This window comes from Ambystoma mexicanum, chromosome 6p, assembly GCF_040938575.1.
Source record: "Ambystoma mexicanum isolate Mex_15411 chromosome 6p, UKY_AmexF1_1, whole genome shotgun sequence".
Classification (NCBI taxonomy): domain Eukaryota; kingdom Metazoa; phylum Chordata; class Amphibia; order Caudata; family Ambystomatidae; genus Ambystoma; species Ambystoma mexicanum.
In genome coordinates, this window is record NC_090935.1 from 99,316,101 (window position 1) to 99,332,891 (window position 16,791).

Below are 16,791 nucleotides of genomic sequence, written 5' to 3' on the forward strand. Positions count from 1 at the left end.
TAGCCCAGGGTGGCCAGGTAGAGGCTCCGCTTATGGAGCTGGCTGTGCCCGAGGGCTGCAGACACGATTTAGAGCATTAGGGATCTGTGGAGGAGGGAGATGCAGAACTCTGGCTGTTTAGCTCCAGGTGTAGAGTCGGGCTGTGCAGGGGCAGGACAGCAAAGGGAGAGAGGTACAAACCCAGGTACTTGGCACTGGAGTGCTGGAAGCTATAGCGTGTGGCGGGAGATGAAGGAAAGTGGTCGTGATAGACACTCATGAGAGATCCGGCCCATTATCAATTTAATTATAAATATCTTTTCCTCATGACCCTCAAGATAACCCTGCAGTCCAATGCCTTTTAATTGAAGGTTAAAGTGGGAACAGCTGCAACACTACTTTCAAAGGTTGAGGGAGGCGCATACGTGGCACGAGCGCATCAACGTTCCCTTACTACCTCAAGCAACCTGACTCATGGCCCAGCTTCACCTTAACATTCTCATGGACTAACAACCCACCCACTCACAGGCATCTAAACAGATGTGAGCGCCATATGGAGGTTTCCTCAACATTCTTCACATTTCCTGCATGCGGCCACTCGAGATGACTTTGCACTCTATTGCCTATCAGTGAATAGTTGATAGGCAATAGAGTGGTCAAGCCTGTCAACTGGCACAGCTAGTATCCCCCTCGCTTTGACATCCGTGCAGAGCCTGCTAACACAGGTTCGAATCCCAGCAGGGCCAAACTCATCCTTTCATCCTTCCGAGCTCGATAAATGAGCACCACACACCGTGGGTAATAATAAGCAGCGCTCAGATACCTGAGGGTTCGTAGCGCTATATAAATGTGAAATTAATTGTTAAAGTTGGACAGCATTGTACTGGCAGAGGCTTCTCATTACAATGGTAATGGCGGAGAGCAATGCATACATTGTGCGAGTGAACAAAGCAAGCCACCCCACCTCACAGCACCACAGACCGCCTGTGCATCCAAACTGACAACAGTTCAATACGTGGAATCGGTATGACAACTCACTAATCAACCTACATAACCGTCCATCACAGGCCATTCCCATCTTCCACCATGGTCTACGATGATCCCACAATTGCCCCCTCCCCCACCACCTCTGACCACTCCCACTTCAACATCACTATTCTTCCACCTCACCCCCTTCCTCAACGGTCACCAAATGTCAAGTCAAGCCCAACTCCATGGTCCCCTCCTATGACCAAAGCCCCTTCCTCCACTTGCTCACTCCATTGAGTTCCCCTTTACTGAATGCAAAGTGTGAGCGCATTGCATCCCAGATGCTCACCACATACTGATCACTAGTGCAAGAGTCCTCTCCCATCAATGATCACTACCCTGCTTGCACATTTACCCCTGCCCCGCGTCGTCAACCATGGGTCTGCCCAGGCATCCAGCTGCAGAAGGCAATCATGAGTTGCTGCTTATGCCATTGCAGCACAGTCCCAGACCCCACTCTTCTCAATGCCTACAAGGACCCTCTACTGATCCTGCCCACAGCCGAATCCTCCTGTTGCACTGATCTTGCTTGTGCACTCCATTAGCACCCTCAAACTATCAGAGGCCCTCCACACCATGCTTTTCCTCGCCCGAGAGTTGCTCAGTGTTCCCCTCTGTCTGCTGATGACGATTGTGCCTCCTACTTCTAAACTAACTGCTTAGTGTGGGCTATTCGGTTGTGCTTTAGCACCAACATTAAGCTGAAACTACTGCATTAAGAGTACAGATGGGGGAAATGGCATATGAGGAGTGACACAAAGCTTGTAGGTGTTGGGTTATCTGCCCATCCATTCACTGCCTATAGCCATGCTAAACCCCATAGCCACTGCCACCCAGTTCCTGTCCCTTACACGCCCAAAGCACCTCCTCATGGGACCTAGTGGAGCTCACTTTAATCAAGCCTTACCATTAAACTTTGCACTCTCAGTGCCTGCCAGTGTTGTGCCAAAGATTGCCCCTCCTAATAGCGCGGGGGGTCTTGATTCCATTAAAGACAAGGAGGCGCTGCAGTTGTAAACACACCACTAGTGTCATAAAAAATGTGTTAGCCAAGCCTGCTTTCAGCCACTCTATAAACACTAAGCTTGTCCTTCGCTGAAGTCCTGTTAAAACAAGCATTGGCAAAGGCAACAATTTTGGTTATGTATATGTATTAGGCATTTGCCAGGCACTGCTATTAGATGCCCAGGTACCCACACCATGTTGCACGTGCTACCATCAATCAATACCACTACATCAATGCCTGGCAAGTGCTTTTCCATGCCTACATGAAAGCCCAAACTGTTGGCATTGCCAATGCTTGTTTTCTGACTGTTGGAGCCGACAGTGGAAGGGTGAGGGTGCAGGCTACTTGGAATGCAGACATGTGCCCGTGTTCAGAGAAGCCCAATGGTTTTCCTTGTGGGGTAAGCCGGGTGGCGGGTGGGTCATAACCAGCGGTAAGGTTGGGTGCAGCTCTCTGACTGCTCTGAGTCTGAACGTAGGCTTTCACCTACCAATGCTCGAGTTTCAAGCAACCCGATTGGCTGCTCCACCCAGAACAGGTGCTAATAGTGCAGAAGACTACGCTTGCACCAGCGCTCAACACATGTGATGTCTGATCTGAGATGCATTGCACTCACACATTTCCCAACAATCCAGGCACTGATTCGTGATCTGCTGCAGAATGGTGGTGTCCAAATACTTCGGTCTGGCGCTCCATATGTTTTGGACTACGACTCCCACGATTCCTCACCATTCACTGTGCTGGTTTAGGCTGATGGGAGTTGTAGGCCAACACATCTGGCGAGCCAAGCTGTTAGTATTACAATGTGCTAGAGTTTATGTGCTGCACCAGACCTTTCTGTGGTATCTCCCAGAATGAGAAGGCAGTAAGCTCAGTGGGTCTATGTGCCTACAGATTCACATGTAACCTGAAGGAACACCTGTGGGACTCCTGGTGGGACTCATATTTCAGAGGGTGATCATATGTGCATCCCTGATTTGGGTACAGCAGTAAAAAGATGAAAAGGTTATTCTCTGCTTCATATGCAACCATGGCCAACAGAGTAACAGGGCCCACAAAACTGCATCAAAGTGATTACCTTTCCCTGGTTGGAGGTAGGTCGGGCTTCAGAAGTAGAATCTGGTACCTGGAGAAATCAAAAGAAACCAGTTCAAGGACAGAAATACAACTGTGGCCAAGGAATTACGCACTTCAGGTCAACTCGTCACAGTCCCCGTTGCCAGCGATACCCCACAAAGCCCCACCCAGTGCCTTGGCAGAATCTCACAGCATCATGGCCAGCATCCATCGCTCCCAGACAGACCTACGAGCATACATTTATTTATTTGGAAGCTTATATAGCTCGCCAAGCCCGAAGGCACCTGCATGCTTTCTGACAGTGTAGAGGGTACAGTGGTTGCAAGGCATGTACAAGACAGACACAGACACAGTGAAGAAAATGGCATTACAGCGAAATGGCGAGAACGTGATAACATACATACATAATAAGATACATTAATGGCAATATGCTGCATAACACCCAAGGAACAGCAGTAAGCCACCAGCAACAGAGTTCCCCCTGAGAGCAGCTCCAGAGCTGCAGAGAGGGACCTTAAACACAGGAGTCGAGATCTTACAGTTCCACCTTGAGAATTCCATCGTCCAATATTCCTGGACTCCTGACGGGATGAGTTAAGGTCACCTGGCCTCTCCAGGCAGAGGTGTGGGCCACCCCACACTGGTATGTGTCATTTCACCTCATAAATGCCAGTTACGGCTTTCCAGTCAAAGCCCCTCTTAATATCGCAATTGTGCATTCATTGGGCCTCATTGCAACTTTGCCAGTACGGAATTAACGTGCCGGTATTACAAGTTTGCCGGCTGAGTGGAGGAATTACCTCCAGTAAAGTGTTACCAGTGCCGGTAATACCAGCAAATCCCACCATAGAGTCCTATGGGCCTACATGAAATGGGGATTTACAACCCTTACTGCACTCGTAATCTGGCAGTAATTCCACCGGACCGAGTGCCTGTAGCGGTATTACTGTTTGCTGGTATCCTGGCGGAATTACTGCAACGAGGTCCATTGTCTTTCTTTGCAGTGGCGAGTTATATGTAAGGCCCTTTCCAGTGTCAGTAGCTGAGACCACACGTTAAAGACCACCCTGTGTGTGTGTGTCCCCGCTGTCAAAGTGTCTAATACGAATTAAAAAAAAATGAACATATGCCCTCTGGGGTCAGGGTTCAGACTATATAAACAAAGGGCATACCAGAAAGAACACATTTAAACAGGTTTGACATTATTCAAAGGCATACAAATGAAACTAATCTGTAAACAATGAAACCACATAAGGAGACAAGCATTCATGTACAACATTTTAAATATATATATTTTTAATACTGATATAAATCAACATTATATTCATTTTTGTTACACGTAGAATGCACCCAGTGCACATGTAAAAATGTTTTTTTCATGATATTCACAATTTCTTACTCAGACTAAATAATATTTATCAGTCGCATACAAACCATAGGTCGGTCTAAAAGGGGGCAAATGAGTTTGACCGTTAACGCATCCGGTTCAGGAATAAGGTGGTGCGACGCGAAAATGCAAAAGCCTAGTCGTATTTTAAAAAACTATTTTGATCGTATGGACGATAATTGGAAGTGGAATAACGTAAAATCATGAACATTTTCACAAGTGCATAATTTATTTATTCAAACACCATCATTTTCAAATATTGTGTTGGCCAAAAATTTGATTAATTTAACACACATTTGCGAAGGCCACATCTTAACCATTGGTGTTACAGTTTGTAGGTGTAAATTTGAACATTAGCTTAACTTTGACTACAATCATTCAACAACCTTTCCCAAGTACATGCATCCCCATATTAAAGGGAATTTGGGCAAAAAAGCACACAAACACACCTGTGATGAGCAGGTCCATGGTACGAAGATAGCCCTCCGTAAAAAGATTAGAGCAATTACAAAATACAAGTTGCAGTCCACAAGAACGTTTGGCACTATAACTTCTCCCTTTATCAGCGCGACAGGGAACAAATGTTGGATGTGATGTTTAAAAATAATTATAAATGTGTTTGGGGTATAATCCATCGATGGAAGCGATTCAGACTTCCAACTTAATCCGATTTCAAAGGAAACTTGGGGGTCCTATTTTAGAAAGGTCTACAAGGAAAGTGCTGGTGACTTAGATGCCACCTTTTCTGTGCAGGAGACCGCTTGGCATGTGGGCTTTTGCATGGATGATATTGTACAAGCTATTAAGAAAGCCAGCTCTTCCCATGTCCCCGGCCCCCAATCTGCCCAATAGCATGCTTTTTAAATCGCAAGTGGACTTATGGGCAGGTATCAGCTACTACTTATTAAGACAGATCTTATGGCGGCGGGTGCTGCCAAGGAGCTGGGAGTCAGCTTATATTGTGTCCATTTTCAAACATGGCAACCATATGGATCCAAGAATTACCAACCGATCAGCAGGCTGACGGTAAACTATTTGCTGCATTGGTAATAAAGGATCCATCGAGATGGGCTATTGATATTCGCAGATTAACCAAAAGCCAGACTGGTTTTCTGAATGCCTTCCTTATTCACTGCTTGCAAAATTCCATCTGGGAGCAGAAGGATTACAGAAACATCTAGGTCTCCACCATTGATTTGTTTGCAGCCTTCCATATGGTCAACCGAAACGTGCTGTGGACAAAGCTGGCAAGTTGGGGTTTCCCAGTGGGCTTCTTAAATGTTATAAATCTTGCCCAGCACTCTGTGAGAAACCTGGAGGTGTCTCACTTGCTAGTGCCCAGGGATATGTCAGCCAGGTGGCCAGGACACAGCCATGGCTATTGGTTCAAGTTCCTGGGGGTGGACCAGTGTGGGAGGATCACCTGGATGGCGGGTCCTGTCAGGTGTATCGACCCACGTTCAAGTGATTATGCTGCAACATTTGGTGCTGTGGGCTTAGAAATCCAAGATGGCTGAAAAGCCCACATTTGCGCCAGAATCCAGGAAAACTGCGCAGTTTTTGTGCACACCAAAATGGTCGCCTGACCTGCCACCCACCAGTGCGAGCGTGATGGACCAGAAGCGCCATGAGTGAAACGTGGTGCCAAAGGAAAAACAGCAGTGCCTGTTAGCTCAAAAAGCGCTTTGAAATCACCTTTGTTTCTCTGAATGCAAGCTCAAAATGCCTATTTCAAACATTGCAAGATATTCAAAAATCTTACTGAACACCAGCAGACGTCTGGTAGAATGAAGTCTTGTGTGCATACCAAATTAGGAAAGATGAAGAGCCTAAAATAATGTCCATAACCTAACTGGCTGAGCTGTGGATGTCAGCAGCCTAAGTGAAATGGGATTTAAAGCCACTAAAATCGAAATGTTTAAAATAAATGAGTGACCTACTTTTGAGTGTCACATAGGTTGCAACTGTTTAAATGTCATAGTTTTGAACTTACAATCAGAGTTCTAGCTGCATGTGTCAAAATTGTAAGTTTGATTTGAATGAAGAAAAATGGGAACAAAAGTGACCTTTGGCTGAAGCCTGGCTTAAAGGGACTGAATTCTGCCCGGCAACTACCCCCGACAGGAATTGAAACTTGCCCAGCAACTGTATTCACAGGCCTGGCCTGCCTTCTGCTGCCCCACCAAAAGGAGATCACACCTCTCTGATTGAATCAGGGGAGGGGTACCTGGGACTGCAGTGAAACAGAACAATGAACTTCCCTTTGCTCCAAGCAATTGCTAAATCAGGGGGTCGTAAATGGCGTCCTCTTGGAAGGAAATGGGAGGGGCACTGCCTCTGGGCCAGCTGAGCTTGGAGGCGGGGACGATCCAGAAATTCCCCCATGTGCTTTGGGACCTAAACACGCCCATCTGGGCCAGAGCGTAATTTTAGAAAGATGGATAATTCATAGTATAAAATTGTCAAAATCATATCAAAATATCATTATTCCTGTGATTTTCCTGTGCACATTTTAAGAGGTGTTAGGACTCTGTGGTATGTTCTGGGGGTAGTAGCGGAAAATAGGGTATTACTCCAAATGTCTGTATGTTAAAAATCTGACACTTCATCATCTGATGCCCATATTCCTTGCGCACATTTGTGTAAATTCAGGAAAAGTTTAGAGGTTCTGTTCTGGATGAAAAGGGCAGAATTTTGTTAGAAGTGAACACAACCTCTTAAAGAGACAGGGATCGGATGGTTTGGCGCTACAGAATATATGTTAACTGGACATATAATATTAGAAAAAAATGTACATAGATAAATATGCATTTAAGTCAATAGATTTGTGTGCAAAGTGACAAGGGGAGTGTTATTTCTGTATGCCATAAAAATGATTTCTCATGACACGGGATGACTCCCAACTCAGTTCCCCAGTCAGGCGACAGAGAATCCTCTAGCCTATCAGGATCCTCAGAGGGTTGGGCATAGAAAGTCAGCCTTCCACCCATTTTTAAAAGACATAAAATGACCCACTGAGACCCAGGTAGAGATTCATTTTCCACTTTCTTGCGAAGCACTTTGACGGACGACTTCAAATCCAGACAGAACCTGAGAACCAGACTCCAGACTGCAGAACTTTGACGCAGAAGGCCTACTGCAAGCTAAAAGTATTCTCAGCAGGCCTTACAATCTTGCAAACTGATTTTACCCCAGACTTCCAAGGGGCACATCAGAATAAAACAGCCGGGCTGTGCTGTTCGCTTCTCGCTAGAACTTTTTCCGGAACCAGAGACGCAGACCAGACCGCGGTGCCAGTACCAGACCCAGAAAGCAGAGCTGTATCCAAACCGCAGACCAGACCCAGACCAGACCGCTGTACAGTGCCAAGAACTTTTGCCAGAACCAGAGATCCAGACCAGCAGAGCAGAGAGAACCGCAGCTAAACCTCTTGACCAGATCTGTGACGAGGCCCATTCCTTCCAAAATTAGGAGTGAATATCCAGCCAGAGCTGTGCAAAACCAATCTCTTAGTTTAAAATTATCTAATTCAAACAATTTCCACCTATTTAGAACTGCATAGAAATCGTGTGTCCATTCGGTGATTTCATTTTAAAGCTAAGAACCTAAGCTTTCCAACAAGCCCAAAACTGACTTTCTACTCCTTATAGTTTTTCCGTAATCACGATCAACGCACTCGGAAAATGTGCCGCGAATTGCAATTTGACTCAACTTCTTCACCTGTCAAAAATAGCTGTCTTTTGCTTCCATTGCTGAAATTCGTTTTCAACCTGATAATCCCTCATGAATCATTGCTAGTGTTGACCTGAACTAATTCAAAGTAGCTGTCACCCACCCTGAATCTGCTAGAGGGAATTAAAATCATTTAAAGCATATTTTCACTTCATTGCAAATCACATTAAAAGTACTTCTGCATGTTTTAAAAGCATACCGGTTGCTCCAAGCTTGCTAGGGGGGGGACTAGAATTTGTATTGCATTTGATTGTTTTCCTGAAAACCTGTGTGCTCTCTTTTCCATCTCTTTATATTGCATGGGGGGGGGGGAGTGAATGGTCAATAGAAAAAGTGATCATATTATCTCTTGTTGAAACCATATCAGTTTATTTCTGTGCTGCATTCTTTCCATCATTGCTTTTCCTTGAAACCATAAAAGTATTCTCTGCTACCTTATCCTTTCTATACTAACTCCTCACTGATTGAAAAGAGTGTGCAATTGTAACATTACCCATTGTTGATTAACATTATATTCATAAGTGTGCTATCAAATATTAATTTATTCATAAAAGTGTGATATATATATCTTGTTTAATTTTTCGATAAATCTTTTAATTTGCAAAACAAACCTACTCCTTGGCTCAGTGATGTCAGGGGTGATTCAAAGAGAGGGGCGTTATACAATGGTTTATCATCCAGATCTATGAACTTGTCATAAAAATATATAAATAAGGGCTTCCCTTGGGCATCCCAGAATAGGCATGGACTTAGTTGGAGTGCTAAATTGAAGTCACTTAACAGTCCTCGAGAAATGGAATTGGGACATCAACAGATGAGACACAGTATCCTCCCATAACACCTTTTCCCCATCCTACCACGTAGGATACAATATCCTCCCATAACACCTTTTCCCCATCCTACCACGTAGGATACTCAGAAACTCTACCCCCACCCCCTTTCCAACACACTTTCTCACACCACGAAAGACAACGGACTAACACCAGAGCCGTTTACCGGACATGTCTCAACACAAGGGTCAGGAAAAGTCAAGCAATTGACCATAACCACACACACCTGACGGCCCTTTCCCTTTCCCACAGTGATAAAAGGTGGAGCACGAGAGCACACTACGGGCATGGGAAACCACACTACAAGACAGCTATACCAGGGTGGCAGTTCAAGAGGAGGAGAAAAGTAGCGAGAACCGAAGGGGCGACAAGGAAAGAAGCGACCTTGCCCTTTCCGACCCAGACCCACGAAGCCTCTGTGAAAGGAATCATAAGACCGTAAAAAATAGCCAGCGTGTGTTGCAGCAGATGTCAATAATACACAGAGCCCTACTACACTTATCAGGACGGGGAGTGATGCTTGCTACCGTGGCACTGTCCTTGACTCCAGAGACAAGAAAAGGCAATCGGTTCATTACAGCCGGTGAGTCGAAGGGAGAACTGATAAGAAATCGAACTGTGTTGAATGAATGTTGCGAATAGCAAATTAAGAGGAAACCCAGCTGCAGAGGGATCTGGCACCACATGGGTGCTCTTTCGAAAGACTCGGGTTGATTCCCCTATTGATGAAACTACTGATACCAAAAGGCCTTAGGAGAGCCGCAAGGAAAAGGTCAAAGTGGTCATACAGGGGTCTAGCAAAAACCCCCGTTCAGTCGAAAGTCTTTGATCAGCAAGTAATTGAAAAGCTAAGGCAAATGAATCCCACTGGGTGAGAAAGTAGTGTTGACAAGAGTGAACCCGACGGAGGGATGTCCACAGTGGATTGTTTAAAAAGCCATTAAGACTTGTGAATGCAACTGGTGAAATCTTGTGACTAAAAGCCATAGTGACTCCGATGGAGGGAGGCTGCTATTCGAGAGGGGTCTGAGCCCAGAAGAAGTGGATCCAGGGGTTAAAAGCCATCACCCAATTACTCGTGAATGCAACATGTGAAATCTTTTGAATACAAGCCGTAGTGAACCCGATTGAGGGAGGCCGACATTCGAGAGGCGTCTGAGCCTAGAAGAGGTGGACCCAGAGATGAAAGCCATCACCCAACTTGATGAAATGGATATAATCTTGTGAATAAAAGCCATAGTGAACTTGACGGAGGGAGGCTGGGTTTGAGAGGGCTCCGAGGCCGGAAAAGAGAGATCTAGGTCTGAAAAGTCCTCACCCAATGTACATACAGAAAGGAACCTTTTGTTTTGTTATTTTGAAAACATCAGGTTCCCGGAGGCAAGAGACTTTTGTAGAAAAGAGACTTAACCACGGAGATGCTGATACCTGAGAAAAGAACTGTAGTCTCGCGCTGGGAAAGCATGTGCTGTGCTCAGGAGTCCCACCTTGTCCCGTGCTCAAAATGTGGGGGAGACAGACCCCTGGTGATAACAGCATGACTTATCATTTGTGAACACTTCTTCCTTGTGAACACTATCCCACACTCTTTTTGTATTTAGTTGTAAGGATTGGCAATATATATATTTTTTTTAGTATTTAGTTGTAAGGATTGGCAATATTTTTTTTTTATTATAGGCCTTTTTATTTGATAAGACGCCACTAGGATAATATGATGCCTTATTATATGATGGCCGTAGCTTGCTCCAATCTTAGATTAGGCATTTTTCTAACCTACCTGTACAGTTTAATAAACACCCTTGAACTGTGATCGCTTGTGTCTTTCTTTACTGTTGCCACCATGAGCTCCTTACATATGGTATCAGGAGTGGGACATGATTCAACTGATAAAGATTGAAACCCATGCTAATAATTGTGGTACCACCAGAAGGGGAAAACAAAATAGTTGAACTTCTAGACTCTGACCGTGTATCCACACTGAAAGAGGTGTTGTCCTCTCAATTACTTGTCCCGCCTAGTCAACGGGATCTGTTTTTTTAAAATACAAGTGTTACTAGACACCCGTCCTCTAACCCATTACAACATACAGCCTTGAGACCGAATAATCCTAAAAGTTCGACCCGTGTTTTCTTTCATCAGACCTAGTGCTCTGAATCCCCCTCGCACCAAGCCTTTATCCATGGTACCCAGTCCTCATCCGTTGCTGGACCATCAGGGTTAAATAATAACTTACCCCAGTCCACTCCTTAAACAGACTCACAATCAGAAGATTGAGGATTTTGAAACCTTATCCGACGGAATTGAGAGTTGTTTATTTTCTGATTCGGACACCACAGAAGGAACCCTTACACCCCTGGAAGAAATGGCCAACCTAGCCAATGTCATCACCCAATTAGCAGCCCATCAGACACAGGCCGAAAATAGACTCCAAGAAAATATAACTAGATTAATTGATTTACAAGCGAGGCCCTTCCTACCACAAGGCGTTCAAACAAATCCTGAAGGTGAGGATTTCGGAATTCTTTTTCTAAACTTCGAACGCCTGGCCGAACAACTGCGATGGGAAAAAAAACCTTAAAATATGCTATTTGGGTCCCTTGTTGAAAGGCAAACTCCAAACTTCCCATCAACTAATTAACCTTGTACAGGTAGCCACCTTCCTATCCATCAAGGAAGGGTTGTTAAAAAGAGTGGGGCAGACATGCAAATTTTATATCGGCAGAAATTACAAGCCATTAGGTTGAACCCGTGAGAAACCCCTTTTAGAGCTAGGTGAACGAGTTAAAAGCACGGTGACCGTATGGATTAATAACAGGTCCTTAGAAGAACTGACGGAGATGATTACCTTAGAACAATTTTTGAATTCCTTATCCACTTTTTTACAAAAATCTGTTCTTCAGTTGAATCGATCTACCCTAGCCATGGCCATTGAGACTGCACAAAACCACTTGGATACAGCCATTTGGCCCATCGATGGGAAGAACAGAGGGATCATAAGCCCTTTCATCGACCTCAATCTTAGGGAGCAGATAAACAAGGGGGGGGTTACATAGGGCCAAAGAAGAGATACCCAGATAGAGAGTAAAATCAGGAAAACTGATCCGAAGGCCAAGGATGAAAGTAGAAAGGAAGAGTTAAAAGAAGCAGAAAACCTCTTCTGGTCTGTTTTTCCTGTAGAGAAACAGGGCATCTAGCTAGACGCTGTCCAAAGAATATCAAAGATGAACCTATAGTAATAAGCTGTTTGAAGGGCGAAGAATGGGAAGAACCCTAGGAAGAGCTAGAGACCTTTAGCATTTGCTTGTGCAAAACTCCTACCGAGTTCACATATTAAAAGGCTTGGGTGAATAGTAGGCAAGTAAGGGCTTTGATCGACTCGGGTACTAAGCAAACCGCTATACAGGCCAATTTAGTTACAACAAAAGACCTACATAACACAGCACTAGTTAGAGTGACATGTGTACATGCAGACAATGAGGTATACCCTAAAATACTAGTACACATTAAGATGAAAGGCTAATCATGCGAAGTTATTCTGGGGTGGGAATTCCCCATCTTCTTTATTCTCTTAAAGGAATCTCCACCCACCCTTCAGAGATTTCCTACCCCTGAGATCTTGGCAGGCGAACTACTACTTCCAAAATTCTGCAATATGGGATTGTGAAGCTCTGAACCAATGAAACCCCAGAAAACCCTTGAAACCGAACTCCGATGTTTGTAGCAAAACCAGTGAAACTACTCCACCTCTATCTACACCGATCAAAATCAATCGGTGGAATAATCAAGAGTTCCTGGACATCTCTCGTCCCTGTCCTATTCCAGGTTTTAACAAGAAGGAGCCTGGATGGAGTACATGCATATCCACCTTGCAAAGGGCAATGGTATGTGAGAAACCTGGAGATGTCTCACTCACTTGCTAGTCCCCGGGGATCTGTCATCCAGGTGGCCAGGACACAGCCATCACTATTGGATCCAGTTCCTGGGGGTGGACCAGTGCGGGAGGATCACCTTGGGGAATGGAAGCGTGACACTGACGGATGAGACACGGTATCCCCCTTCTCATAACACCTTTTCCCCATCCTACCACGTAAGATACGCAGAAACTCTACTCCCCCTCCCCCTTTTCTGACACAAATACTTTCTCATACCACGAAAGGCAATGGACTAACCCCAGAGCCGTTTACCTGACATATCCCAACACAAGGGTCAGGCAATTGACCAGAACCACACACACCTGACCCTTCAACACAGGGAATAAAAGGTGGAGCACGAGAGCACAATATGAGCAAGGTAAACCGCACACCAAGACAACTATGCCAGGATGGCAGTTCAAGAGGAGGAGAAAAACAGTGAGAACCGAAGGGGCGACACAGAGAGAAGTGACCTTGTTCTTTCAGAACAAGACCCACGAAGCCTCAGTGAAAGGAATCATAAGACCAAACAATAGCCAGAGTGTGATTGCATCAGATGTCAACGGTACACAGAGCACTCCTACACTGATAATCAGGACAGGCAGCGACGCGTGCTACTGTGGCACCGTCCTGGACTCCAGAGACAAGAAAAGGCAAGCAGTTCATCACAGTCGGTGAGTTGAAGGGAGAACTGATAAGAAACTGAACTGTTTTGAATGAAAGTTGTGAATAGCAAATTAAGAGGAAAACCAGCAGCAGAGGGGTCCAGCACCATGTGGGTGCTCACTCGAAAGACTCTAGTCGATTCACCTATTGATGAAACTACCGATACCGGAAGGCCTTAGGAGAGCCGCAAGGAAAAGGTCAAAGTGGTCATACAGGGATCTAGCAAACACCTCTGTACAGTCGGAAGTCTTTGACCAGCAAGCAATTGGAAAGCAAAGGGAAATGAATCCCACTTAGTGAGAAAGTAGAAGGAACTGTGTCTTGAAAAGAGAACCCGATGGAGGGATGTCCACAGTGGATTATTTAAAAAGACATTAAGACTTGTGAATTCAACTGGTGAAATCTTGCGACGAAAACCTGTAGAGAACCTGACAGAGGGAGGCTGCTATTTGAGAGGGGTCTGGGACCGCAAGAAGGGGATCCAGGGGTTAACAGTCAACACCCAAGGGTGAAGAGTCACCAACCAACATGCATATATAAAGAAAATGTTGCTTATGTTATTTTGGCATGAAAGCCGTAGTGAATCCAATGGAGGGAGGCTAACATTCAAATAGGATCTGAGCCTGGAAGAGGGAGATGCAAGGGTGAAAGGCCATCACCCAACAACTTGTGAATGCAGCAGGTTTAATCTTTTGAATGCAAGCTGTAGTGAACCCGACGGAGGGAGGCTGCTGTTTGAAAGGGGTCCAGAAGAGGGGTATCCAGGGGTGAAAAGTCCTTACCCAACGTACATATGGAAAGGAACTTTTTGTTTTGTTATTTTGAAGGTCCTCGGAGGCAATATACTTTTTTTTGTAGAAAAGAGACTTAACCACCGAAGGTCCCGATACCTGAGAACAGAACTGTAGTCTCGAGCTGGGAAAGCTTGAGATTGTGCTGTGCTCAGGAGTCCCGCCTTGTTCCGTGCTCAAAACGTGGGGAGGGAGACCCCCATAGCTATAACATCATGGGCCTCATTACAAGTCAGGCAGTCCGGAAACAAAGGTGGTGGTAAATCCGCCGCCATCGTTGTTTCTGGACCGGCTGATTCTGAGTCATGCAGGCAGGAGGTGTCACTCCCGCCAGGTCTGACCTGGCAGAAGTAACACCACCCGCCTGCAGGCAGACATGGAAACACCAGCTCTGTCATAGAAGGAACCAGTGTTTCCATGGTGCCCATCCCCATGGAGTCCTATAGGACTCCATGGGAATGGGGCTTTACAGAATTCCACCTCCAGAATTACCGGGTCACCAAGGTCGTAATGCCCTGGTGATTCCAGCAATTACGGAGATGGAATGGAATTACTGGTCTGGCGGCAGCCTGCCGGTTTTTCCGGCACGGCTACCGCCAGACTCATAATGATGCTCCATGACTTATCATTTGAGAACACTTCTTTCTTTCTTGAGAACACTATCCCACACTCTTTTTGTATTTAGTTGTAACGATTGGCAATATTCTTTTTTTAGTATAGGCCTTTTTCTTTGACAAGATGCCACTTGGAATGCCTTATTATTTGATGGTCGTAGTTTGCTCCCATCTTATATTTAGGTTTATATTGGGCATTTTTCCAACCTACCTATACAGTTTAATGAACACCACTGAACTGTGATCACTTGTGTCTGCCTTTACTGTTGCCACCATGAGTTCCTTACAACTCCAACATACAAGTCCGACTGGACCATCTGTGTGCCCTGTTAGGGAAGATAGACATGCAGGGGCTTGAGGCAGGGCTGCCCTTTACCTCCCTGCCTCTTTAACCTAGATGTCTCGGACATCTGGGAGTGCTTAGAGGCAGCTGCTTTAGTTCCACCCAAGGTTCAGGTACAGAGGTTAACCTGGCTGTCCTATGCGGACGACATTCTGCTTATGGACAGGAATGATGAGCACATTCGAAGGTTATGCTGGAAAACATCTACTAAAAATAGTTACACAAGGAAAAATGTTCTCATCCATTCCTCACGTAAAACCACACATTTTAACTGGTACTTTTGATAACTGGTACCTTGATGAAAAGTAAACTGGAGAAGATATCTTTGCTGGTGTACTCATGCTTCCTCATAGGCACCCCTCGAAATAAAGCATTTAGACAGGAGCATAAAGTCGACATGCTATCTGCACAGATGTGTAGGATCTAGAGTAAGTATGGTAAATTCACTTTGGAACAGGTGATTAAATACTTTGTGCAGAAAGTTGTTCCAAAAGTGATGTACTGCATCGAGTTGACACAGTTTTCAATGTTAGAGTTTATTTGTAAAGACTGAACCGAGATTGTGGCGCTGAGTACTAAACCTTCAAAACTGTGACCAGTTGCTGTCATCCGCAATGATCTAGGCACACGATCATTTCAAGCAGTTGCTAGATGGAGACTGTTGTGTTTTTACAGAAAGATCCTTGTCCCAGCCGTAAACTCTTTTTTGTAGACTTGAGTGTTGTGCTCTTAACCTGATGGTCAAATTTGCTCACCAGTCTAAGTCCCTTTTCAATGGACTGAACCTATCAAAGGAACTGCTGATTCAGCAACTGTGCAGGGTACAAAGAAGTAGTTTATGAAAGTGATTAAAGCCCACAATTGAAACTTAGATACCTTTTATAGGAACAGTTATGGTTTGAATATAAGAAACGGGGTCTTTTGAAAATGTTTCCTTCTAAATCCTTGGCCACAAATTATGGGGCTTTGATTCAATTTAATACATACAAGGGAGATGTCCTGGATAAGTAAGGATCGGACAAGGGATAAAGCATGTTGTTGATATTGTCAGGACAGTGAAAACATTAAAACAGTACAACATATAGTCCTAGAATGCACAGAGCCAACTCATTTTCGATTTATGTATTTTAGTACATTTGTTCATAGAGTTAATTTCTGGAATTTTTGATTACATTAAACTTGTACTTCTCTTAATATAGCAGTACTTCTGTTTTTTAAACAGATTAAGCTGCTATGAATTGCATAAGGACAAATCTAATTACTTTTTTCATTATTTGATGTTATTAAATTGATTGTCCTTTTTATTAAATTGGTATGCATGTTATTGTGCTATTGATAATGATTTTTGTAAAGGTTGATTTTATTAACCAATGCAAATCAGGACCAGAATCATAGGCATCTTCCCAGATTTGGAAGATGTGCCATT

At 44.6% G+C, this 16,791-nt stretch overlaps 1 protein-coding gene across 2 annotated transcripts in view; it reads right to left on the bottom strand.

Annotated features, from left to right (window-relative positions):
• Positions 1 to 16,791, bottom strand: part of LOC138511235 (myosin-IIIb-like) — a 686,303-nt gene that overhangs the window by 103,823 nt on the left and 565,689 nt on the right. For both annotated transcript variants that reach the window (XM_069626778.1, XM_069626777.1), the window contains exon 20: positions 3,093 to 3,140. In XM_069626778.1, coding sequence (XP_069482879.1) covers positions 3,093 to 3,140 — 48 coding nt within the window. The remainder of the gene's footprint in view (positions 1 to 3,092; positions 3,141 to 16,791) is intronic.